The sequence below is a fragment of the Chelon labrosus genome (assembly GCF_963514085.1).
Source record: "Chelon labrosus genome assembly, chromosome: 10".
In the NCBI taxonomy this organism is placed as follows: Eukaryota; Metazoa; Chordata; class Actinopteri; order Mugiliformes; family Mugilidae; genus Chelon; species Chelon labrosus.
This window is the reverse complement of record NC_140360.1, coordinates 15,315,703-15,327,136: the sequence shown is the minus strand read 5'-3', so window position 1 is coordinate 15,327,136 and position 11,434 is coordinate 15,315,703. Positions and strand designations below refer to the sequence as shown.

Sequence of the window (11,434 nt, the reverse complement as noted above, 5' to 3'; positions counted from 1 at the left end):
AGGAGGATCTGACCCTGTTTTGGCCAAACTACCTGTTAGACAATGACATGATCCAGTGGCACTAAGTTTATGTGAGGCTAAAGTGACAGGGATTAATTGTTGTCAGTCATAATTGCAGGATGTGACCTTTGCAACGAGCAATTAGCGCGGAGATAAAAATCTGGGCGCAAAAGAAAAGGAAATCTATATCAGCGGCATCTCGGCAGCTTGGTCGCTAATTCGTGCTTTAGCCACACGGGGGCAGCCTTGGGCCTGTTTTCTGTTGAACCCCCGTGTTAAGATGCTGCACGGTGTAAAAAACCAAACGACCCGAGCCAAGAGGAGCCTGATGAGGGAATCTGGGAGCAATAACACACTCTGAGCAGTCACCTTTACTTTAACCGAAAGGAAATAAATGTAAGGGAACACGCTGTTATACAAACATATATACAGGAGGGTTGTGGTCGTTTATAAAGCAAATATTGTTATTTTTATCCACAAAGTGCAATGTGTGTATAAAGGACACTATCTGAGAAACAAGCATGTACATTTCAAGATCATGGTTCCTCTTAAAATACTATGTATTGCGAGGCAAATGTGTGTGTGTGACAGCAGCACACACAGATGGGAACCTGTGTCTCACTGTTTGTCAGAAAGATCAAGATATGTCTTTTCTTCAGCGCTGGTTAAATCATACAAACTCTTCTCCAAGAGCACAATGTTTTCAACTTTTATTTGCAGCTTTACTTGTGATTTACGTGTGAATGTACATAAAACTCTGAGAGAAGTGCAGCAAATGGTTGATCTACAGACGTGATTTGATAAATTTGACAAAACTCATAATCCAAAATGAATCAAGTTGCAGGGAGAACTGGCTGTAAGACAAAGGAGCACAAAATAATGGGGTGATGTGTCAGATACAAATCCGGGTGCATATGTAGAAACAAGTGGAACAATTATCATCATCGTCAGAGTGCTTTGATTTTTCATTTTACCTGATAGTTACTGAGCACTTTTCTAAATCTCTGAGGATCCAAAGAAGTGTTGTGCCATACAAGTGCTATTAGAGAAATTTCACTGAGCTTACAGCGGTGGAGCCTGTAACTCGTTCACATTAATCTCAGTGAGATCGGAAACTGTCATGAGTGAAGACAGGGAGCATTGCGTTACACCGGAGCCGCGGATAGTGTATGAAGTGAAGGCATTTCTCTCCCTCTCTCCTCCACTTTCCTCCCCACCTTCTGCTTTTAGGGAAGTCGGTCAGCTGACTGTCTGTAGCTGTCAAGACTGAATTGTGCGCCCTCCTCTTCCCCTGTCCTCCTCCTCCTCCTCCTCCTTCTCTTCCTCTGCTCCAGCGCAGAGTCCTGCTCCCATTGGAGAGCTGAGCGCTACGGAGCCAGCCTTTCGGCGCGACGTCACGGCGCTACAAAGATAAAGCGCAAGCTGGCTGCGAGCGCAGTCTGCTGGATACCAGAGAGTGGAGAGAGTGAGGGAGGCAAGCCTTTAAATCTCTGCGGTGCAGAGCTGGAAAAGCTGCTTCTCAGCGAAAATCAGACGCCCTATTTACTCTGCTTATTTGCTCCTTTCGTTTTCCTGGAGAAAAGAAGGACTTACAACCAAGAAGTTGCAACGAGGACTGGTGCCCGTCTCAGCGAACAAACTCGGTATTTCTTTTATTATTATTATTTATGCTGATTTTTTTTTTTTTTCCTTTTTTTTGTGAATACACTTCTGCTGATTGGACTGAGGTCTTACTTTTGCACTGAGACGCACTGCTTTTTCTACCTCCTGCCTGGTCTCTCTGTCAGATTATCCCAGCAGAAGTAGGCTAAATGACGCAAACCGTGTGCTGAGCATTAGTCTGAAAGTTTTCCACCACAACTTTTTTTCGTTTTCTTTTCTTTTTTTTTTTTCTTTTCACCAATCACACGGTATTTCATGCTACAGCAAGTCAGTGCGCAGCGGTGGATGAGCCAAAAGAACTATTGCATGAAACAAGAGAGGAGAGAAGAGACGCTGATTAATAAGTCAGTTTTTGCGACGCTCGCCAGTACCTTTGCATATCTGCAAAAGAGTCGCGACAACAACATGAGCGCAGAGCTGAGCATGGGCCCGGAGCTACCCAGCAGCCCTCTGGCTCTGGAATATGTCAATGATTTTGACCTGATGAAGTTTGACGTGAAGAAGGAAGGCCTGGCCGGACTGGATCGCAACGGCGTGCGCCAGTGTAACCGCCTCCAGCCCCAAGGCTCGGTGTCCTCCACTCCCATCAGTACACCCTGCAGCTCGGTGCCCTCCTCGCCCAGCTTCAGCCCCACAGAGCAGAAAAACCACCTAGAGGAGCTGTACTGGATGCCGAACAGCGGCTACCACCAGCAGATAGACCCGCAGACGCTAAGTCTGACCCCAGAGGACGCAGTGGAGGCCCTGATTGGAGCCAACGCTCACGGCCACCCTCCGCCTCCGCACGTCCAGCAGCAGCTGCAGCAGCAAGGCGCTTTCGAGGGCTACAGGGGCCCGCATCACCACCACAGCCACCACGGCCACAACCAGCAGCATCATCACCCATATGCGGGGGGCATCCCTCACCACGCCGACGAACTGTCCGGGCACCCGGGCGGACACAACCACCCACACAGCCAGCATCACCACCACCACAGCCAGGACCCCGACAGCCCGTCCCCGGTCTCCCCAGAGTCCCACCAGCCGCTCCATCATCACCGCCACCATCACCACCACCACTCACACGGCCACCTGAGCCAGTCGGCGGGACACCACAGCTCTGGACTCAACGTGGAGGACCGCTTCTCCGATGACCAGCTGGTGTCTATGTCGGTGAGGGAGCTCAACAGACACCTACGGGGGTTCACCAAGGACGAGGTCATCCGCCTCAAGCAGAAGAGGAGGACCCTGAAGAACCGGGGCTACGCTCAGTCCTGCCGGTTCAAGCGGGTGCAGCAGAAGCACGTGCTGGAGAACGAGAAGACGCAGCTGATGAACCAGGTGGAGCAGCTGAAGGCGGAGATCAGCCGGCTGGCGAGGGAGAGGGACGCCTACAAACTCAAGTGCGAGAAACTGACGGGGTCAGGGCCCAATAACGGGTTCCGCGAGGCGGGCTCGACCAGTGACAACCCTTCATCGCCAGAGTTTTTCATGTGAGTTGTCGTAGCCTTTTCTTGTGAACCCCATCACAACAAACGGTCCCCCCCCCCTCCACCCCAACCTTATCCTTTGCTCCACAAATGACTGACTTTGCTGATGAACAAACGATAATAATCCACACCTCCCATACTGTTTGATTATACTACTAACGGTAAACAATTATATTCCTATTAGAAGAATAATCCATCAAATAGTACTCTCATATATAATCATCTCTCCATCCACGTGTCAACTGAGATACAAAGAGCAATGTAGAGTGTCCGATCAGTCGCAGCATCTTTGTAGATTAGTTGCTTGTAGTGAAGAGACTTTTTTTTTTTCTTCTTCTTCAAAGACGAGGATCGGCTGATGAACTTTTTTTCTCCCCTCTCTCCTTTGAGGCTACAGCTTTTAAATAACCTGTAAGTAGTGTGGGGCGGCGTCGAGGCGGTTGTCTTGTAATTTTGTTCTCCAAAAAAAAACAAAACGATGACATTGTTATGAAACAACAAGCAGGCCTGGCCTCGCAGCCTGCAACACACACGAGACTCACATTCGACAAGTGGGCCCCGTAATCTGAGGAGAAACAAAAAAAAATCTCCAAAAGCGGGGCTCCACTTTATGCAAATTTAACTTCTGTCTACTAACCCGACACGGGAGGGGGACATTTTATGCAACATCTCATTGATTTATTGCCTGCTTGGTTATATTCGAATATATATTGAAACGGAAAAAAAAAAAATCTGCATTAAATATTAATCCGCATGCTGGACATGTACGGTAACAATTTCTATTTTGTACTTTACATCTTCTCGTGTATATTAAGAGCATGTTGTTGATCTGCGCTTCTCCATAGTTTTTTTGGGGGGGTAGGGAGGGGGGGTTAGAGAAATGCAGCGGGGACAGAACAGCAGGACTGCCGGTGCAGTATCATGTGGTGTGGGGTTTCTTTAAGGCTTGTAAATATTATGCAACCGCAAAACTGCACAACAAGATTGAGGAGGCTGGTTTAAACTTCTTTATTTGTGTTGTGTTTTTTTTTGTTTTTTTTAATTACAATTATTTGCTATGATTTGTTTTTTATCATTTAGGGGTATTGATTTGAAGAGAGGAGAGAGTGCGTTTTTTTTTTTCTTTCTCTCAATTGCATTTAAATACAACAAACTGTGTGTGTGTCAAGTGCACTTTTTAGATAATGAGTTGCAAGTTTTCATTTTGAATTTTGTGCAGACCTCCCTCCAGGAAGACATACTATCATATTATACTGCAGTGGTGTTAAAGGCAGGCCCTGAGTGCAAAGTTTCAGAGGGGCATTTTTGGGGAGGGGGCATGTCGTGTGAGGCTGAGGACACAAACATGTGGCCGCAGAATATTTCGCACCAGGGTGAATATCCTGTTTAACAGACACAGTGTGGGATATCTCTATCATTTTAATTCAAAGTAGCTTTGTAAGCCACACATTCATTCAAGTGTTCTCTGCATTAGACCCAAACAAAGCCTCTTATTCCGATTGGCGGCCACCTGTAGCATATTTTCACTGGGCCTAATATTAATGATTTATATTTTTAACAATATTCCAAAAAAAAAAAAAAAAAAAAGAAAAAAGTGCAACAACTCACGTGTCAGAGGTTTTATGTAGCTAGAGTTCATATTTAGATAACAAAGATGTTTTAATACAACGTTTGAGACTATTAATGTTCTATGTTTTCCTGATTTTTTTTCTGCCGGTCAGTAAAAAAGGGGACTCAGGTTGTGCAAATTCTCAAAATGAAAACAGTGTCTATGTTATGTAATACTTTTTCTTGTCTGTTTTATTATTATTTGATGATTCTGGTTCTGGTGGCCAGATGCATAGTTAAAGTTTTTATTTTAATGATTTAAATTAAACTGTCTGATCATATCGATTAAGCATGGTGCTTGCATTGAAACTGATGTTGAAAAAGTCATGCATTTAACAATCTTTTTTTTTTTTGTTGTTGATGATTCAACTGTGTTGAAATCAAACTGAAACTGCAGCAGCGGGTTGTTGTCTTTTTTTTTTTTTCTCTCACCAATTCCATGTAGTGATGGGGATCAATTTTAAATCCTGTTTATATAAATAATGATAACATTTAAATTTGAACTGTTCCATTCAGGCTGGTTTCTGTTTTGTCCTTTTTTGTTGTTTTTGGAAGAAATTGTTTCATATTTTTGCTTATTAAAGTCATTGATATGGCAATATTTACCTCTCCCTCTTTTTCCTTTCCTGCCGATCTGTGATATAGGGACAAAGCCCCTCAGCACAGCCAGTAACAACATATTACCAGTGATTCCCACACACTTTAATGACAGAACTAAAAATAAAAGTTACTGGCTGTGTCCAGGACACAGTTGAGCAGAAAGAAAATATTTTTTCTCTTAAGAACTGATTTGCACCAACTTCTAAACTGTTTGCATTGTATTTGTCCTTGGCCTTTATTTTATTTCCAGAGTTAAGAATGATGTGGGAACTTTGGCTTGAAGCCTACTGGCCTGCAGTGATTAGATCACCGGGTCTGGCAGTTTATGTGCCGCTGCAGGGAGATTCCTATACATGCTGCTCTGCTGGCATGCTGACTTCTGCAGAAACCCCGCCGTCACAAGAGCGCAAGGTAAAAGGAGATCTTTGACCTTGCAACGTACCGGAGGAGAGATGAAAACCTCAGATTTACATTAAGCGGTAGAAATAATAATTTTCGGGATTCGGCGTGCATGGCTTTGAATACACGAGAAGGCTAAATCCGGCTGGTTTGATACACAAATTTGAGTCGTTAAAAAAAAAAAAAAAAAAAAAAAAAAAAAGGTCCGAACATGTCGCCATATGCGCAGAGCCAGACCCCAGCTTCAAAATAATCCTCCGTGAGCGCCTGCGGGTGTGATATTTTTATGGTTTTGTTAATGGAATTTATTATTGCCATGTGTCAACACACTCGCAGCATCTCGCGTTTCTTCCTCTATGTCGGTGCACACATGCATGCATGCGTGCGCGCGCAAAAGATCACTCGTTTTGTTGTTTTGCGTCAAAAAAAGAAGGAAGCTTAATAAAATTGCATAATTTCTACGCGCATAATGTCAACAGACACAGCTGTTCTGCAATCTTAGTGTGACAAGAGAAGCAGAGAAGAAGAAAAAGAGAGTAAGAGTTGATCTGGTCTAGAGTTTCTGGTGTCAGAACATTATCTGCCCCGTGTCTGCACATTCTCAAGGACAAAACCGCTAGGCAGAGAATCAACCAATGAGACCCAAGGAAGGCGAGTCTAGTTTACATTTCCCCTCTCTCTCTCTGTCTCTGTCTCTCTCTCTCTCTCTCTGGACAGCCAGTGCAGCCTGAGGGCACGAGTGCAGCTGGGGTGAACCAGGAGAAAGAGGCCTACATAGCCCCAAACAACCAAAGAGGAAAAAAAAGTGTTTACCCCTTCTTCAGATTTTACCTAAAAGTTGAGCCTCACACAAACAAGAGGGCACCAGGATTTGTGTGCACGGTATCACATTCTACATATTACGATCCCAGAGTGGAACACACATGTTAACACTCACCAGGACGCGTAAAGGAAAGAGTCTGAAAGCCTGAGTCTCACCAGAGAGAGAGAGCAGATCTCATTACACGGCCTCAAATTCTGTTTACACCAATATGACAGATCATTTAAAAGCAATGACTTGATATTGGACTGGTAATATTGTTTTAATCTGATTTCAATCGCATCAGCTGGGTTAATCATTAAACCATTGTGTTGCACAATTACTGGTTGCACCATTGCCGACTGGTGAATCATTTGTGCATGATTAACTGCCTGAAGTTATTTTTTTTTTTGTCAGATTCTAAAAAGGTTTATCGTGTACTTCTTCAGTGTGCAGTTCAAAAAATGTGCAAAGGTTAAAAAGTAGAAAAAAGGCAGAGGGTGAAGTATAAGAAAGCGTCAGCCTCGGCTCAGCGGAAGAGCCAAGGACACAGTGACCAGGCGTACTGTAATGATTTTAGTCTCCAATCACACGTTCACGCCCCCCCACAGAGATCCTATCTGCATTCAGCCTGCTCTGCCAGCCTCCACCTTCAGCTCCTTGCATCAGCAGCAACAGCAGCAGCAGCAGCAGCAGCAAAGAGCCCTGGGATGGCAGCCTCAAACCTGGCCTGCTTCTGTTCATCAACTGGACCCCACAACATTTTTTTTTAAGTTCCAGCCGGCTACAGCGGGCCAGCAGCTTTTATCAACACTCCATGCATTAGTCTCCAACACTGCTGCAGGTATTTAAAAGCCTCTGAAGTGTGCGTATGTGTGTGGTACTGCGTGTGTGTGCACATTTCTGCCTCCTCTTTACACTCAGACCTGAAACACTCATTTACACCTTGCATAATTTGGAGAAAAAAGAAAGCGAGGTGAGCTTTTTTTTTTTTTTTTTTTGCTAATTTTACCACATTTTCTCTACTGACGAAAGCAAATGTGGTTATTTTAATCACCAGCATGTTTTGAGCTCTCTATGTGTTATCGTGCTGATTTAATTAACTTTTGATAAAACTCCATTTGAGACGTATTGCTCATACACTCAGACAGAGAAGCAGCCCAACGTACTCACACACCAGCAGTCCATTGACTTTCATTGGAAGTGACTTTCCTGCTACTCTAAATCACAATGATTTCCTGGGGAATTAAAGCAGGCTTTTCTCAAGGGACACACAACACACACATACACACAGGAAAGCATTAACCAGTTACTGAGAGGGGTTTTCAGAGTGTGTATATGTTCACCTACCAATATAAACACAGCGAGCATAGGAGATGACAGAAATACGTCGTTCCAATTAGTCTGTGTGTTTGGTGCTTCAGTTTATACTTCTGAATGTCGTCATACTTTGCGTTGAAAATGCTCGCCTGCGTCTTCCAAGCATTCACCGCATCTCGTAGGTGCAAGCGAAACCGGCTGTGGGAATCTCGCTGCTGTCAGCACGCTGGATGTGAGTCAGTGGCAGTTCGTCCTCAGCATCATCTTCTCCTCCTCCTCCTCCCTCCCGCATGTCGCTCGCCGTCCTTCCCTTCATCTTCTCTCCTTCCATCGTCAGCCGAGGCCAGCCAAGTCTGGAGTTCGGATCTCGGCGGCATCTGTTATCCATCTTCAGGCCGTTACGCCCCCGTACGCACAAACACAAAAACACACACAGAAGCACATTCTTAAATAATAATACAATAATAATGACATCACTGCCCTGACAAACGACAGAGACTGGTGCAGGTTTCCTTTAGGTCACAGCCATCATGTGTTGTCATTCACACATACAGTGCATAAACAGAACCACACATGATTGACTGTAAATGCCTAAAGTAAGTATCTGCTTAATACTCAGCAAACAAAACCTTTCATAACCATGCAATAGTTATATGAACATAAGTGATTAAAAAAAAAAAAGACAGCATCTTCCTTCCACCCAGCTCGTCCACCACAGCCTCTCTTTGTGATAAATTCCTACCTGCACGGTCACAACCAGTCAATGGTCTGTATGATAGATACCTATGGCCGTGGCCGCAGTGAGTCGATGAAAGTGACCCGCGTGTACATCTCTGCTTCCGGGATGTGAAACCCAATTCCGGGTGGGATTGATCCATGTCTGGCCGCTGCGGGGATAAGGCCAGAGGGAGAAGATAAGCGCAGACACGGGCGGTCAGTGATATGTTTGAACTGCCAACCTCTACTGCAAACAGGATGCTATAGTAACTTTTATAGGTGTGCAGACCATATGTCATCGGGACATGTAATGGGAACTTGCTCACGTTTAAGTACTGCAGGCTTTCACTGAAAAGCACTGATGGAGGAAGTATTTAGATCCTTCACTTAAGCATAAATACTGCAAGCCCTGCATTCAAAATGTCAATTATATGTATTATTATTGTTAAAAAGGTAAGTATTCATAATGAAGAAAAACAGTAAAATGTTATGCAGTCACTTAGAATTAAAACGATATCAGTAGTCAGTACCTCCCGTTTGAACTTAAGTGAACTTAGCTATTTTTTTAACGTTTCCTGGAAATATTACGCAGCGCTGAAACAATCAGTTCATTCACAGAAAAACTATTTTGATAACCAATGAACTGTTCATGTCACGCTCTGTCCACAAAAAGTACAAAATGCTGGTTTAAGTAGTTGAATATTGATCATTTATGCGCTTTGGACCGGTGGTCTAACAAAACAACCAATTCAAAGATTACATAAATAAATTCTGAAGTTATTTATCTTGGTTAAAATGTCGCTGAGTATCATTTTCTGTTAAACAGGACACCGTGTATGTATAACCTACCAGTCAATTAACTACTGAGTACCTGGGCTTTATGTGCGTGTGTGTGTGTGTGTGTGTGTGTGTGTGTGGGTGTGTGTGTGTGTGTGCCGTGTGCATGTGCACTGTGTCATCTCCACCCTGTGTACTCTGCTCTGGCCTGTTGTCGCCCTGAGATGTGAGGTAAATAATTGAATGGATCCATTAATAAATAAAGTGCAGGGGGGAGAGAGGAAGAGAGAGGGGGTGAGGGAGAGGATAGATGGGAGAGACAGGTCAATCATCTTTTACAATCACTGAGCAGGGAGTGGCATGACTGCAAACACACCACCACTTCTCTCTCTCTCTTTCTCTCTGCGCTCTTTTTCTCCCTAGGAGGTGTCTGGACATAATAAGCATTAGCTGTACTGAACTGTGACTCTAAGCTCGGAGCAGGATGGAGCATTTCAACACATTTCCTCTGTGATCCACCGGGACGAGGCTACTTCCTGTCAAACAGGTGGAGGGAGGTAACATGGAGCCGCCACCACCGATCAGACCTGACTGTTTTCCAGCAGCCTTTGGTAAATTCCAGCTGGCGGGAGTTATTTCTATGCAATAGCTATATAATATAAAAACCCCACCGGGGGAGTTGTAATGGGAACAGTGAAAATGAAGTCGTGGTTTTGGACCATATATAATTTTAAAGGGTTTCATTATGAGCTATCGAAAAGCTTCTGTATTCTGGGGAAAGGTGACCTTTTGGCTAATTTGAATTGAACTTGAAGCTTCTTCCACAAAAACTCCAACGTTGCACAAGACGTTTCTTTTTACAGTATTGCCGCCTATATTTGTTTGATGTATGGGAAACAAATGCTACTCTGGGCCGAAACACCCAAAAAAGGGTTCAGAATCCAAGTTCGACCTTCAAATTAAACAAAGCCGCAATCTCTTACATGCACAGCAAATATTTTTATTTTTTCCTCCCTCTACTAATTCTATACTAATACTCACTCACTGCTCTCTGCCTTCTCTCTCATCCGCTCAACTCATTCTCGCATTTGCTCTCTCTTGCTTTCCCCTTGTTTTCTCTTTCTCCGGGCCTTCTTTTTTATTTTACAGCCTGATCTCTATTTAGATTTCCTCGTTTGGAGTTGCCACAACGCTCCCCGCTGCCAACATCTGTAAGTGGTTTGCAGGCAAGAGACACTATGGAAAAACATCAAAAAATAAAAAGAGCAGAATGGCGTTCCGCTACTAGGGTTAGATAGAACAGAGGGCCGTGTAAAGGATACAAGCTGCTCTGGGATCAGAGGCACACGCAGGCGGCAGGCCGGGGCTCTGTGTGACTGAAAGTAGGAAGTTAGCAGTGGATAATGTCTAAATCAAGAAAAGCCTCAGGGCTGTGTGATATTCTGCACGGTGCAAAACATAAATATAATACCTGCTTGTACTGTACTGCAGCTTAGATGGGTGGGACTTCTTGGGACCCCACAGTTTGGGGTTTACTAGGGATTGACCTCAATCACGTGTCAGGTTTTAGGCAGATTGGACTTAAGCTGCAGCACTTTTAAAGAGATTACGTTATTGTAAGCGATTAGGGGAAGCAGATACATTGAAGGGAGCTAATGAGGGGTTTCTCCCCTCCCCAGCTGCCAGCCTAATTCAGTGCTCACTGTCCTGTTGATAATACACACTACAATAGTATTACTGTGGCATTAGAGGCTTTGCAGTGTTGTGGCATTGAGATCTACTCTGTTGACAGTGTGGCAGAGGCTCAGATGGTTGTGTTTTGCATTGACTACACTATTTTGTGTTAGCATGTGGCTGCTCTTCATGCGCGGGGGGGGGGGGGGGGGGGGGGCAGAGAGAGCGGGAGAGTTTGTACGTACAGTAGGGTCTCATTAGGTAATGAGGATGATTACGCTGCATTAGGTGGTGGAGAAGAGAGGCAACAGCCACAGGGTGGGTGGGGAGAAGGGAACATGTGTCTGTGATTTGCGGCATAAGCACATACCATTTAATTGACACGAGCTCTCTCTGTCTCCTGATTGGT

General features: G+C 44.5%; 1 protein-coding gene across 1 annotated transcript; it reads left to right on the top strand.

Annotated features, from left to right (window-relative positions):
* The first annotated feature begins 342 nt into the window (after nt 1–342).
* On the top strand, nt 343–7,415 carry mafba (MAF bZIP transcription factor Ba). Its single transcript, XM_084553284.1, has one exon. It carries the CDS (start codon nt 1,918–1,920, stop codon nt 3,136–3,138), a length of 1,221 nt encoding a protein of 406 aa, XP_084409410.1. The 5' UTR covers nt 343–1,917; the 3' UTR covers nt 3,139–7,415.
* Nucleotides 7,416–11,434: the final 4,019 nt, after the last annotated feature.

What these genes read in the sequence shown, in the direction of transcription:
- mafba (XM_084553284.1), top strand. Translation starts at nt 1,918, where the DNA reads ATGCTACAGCAAGTCAGTGCGCAGCGGTGGATGAGCCAAAAGAACTAT.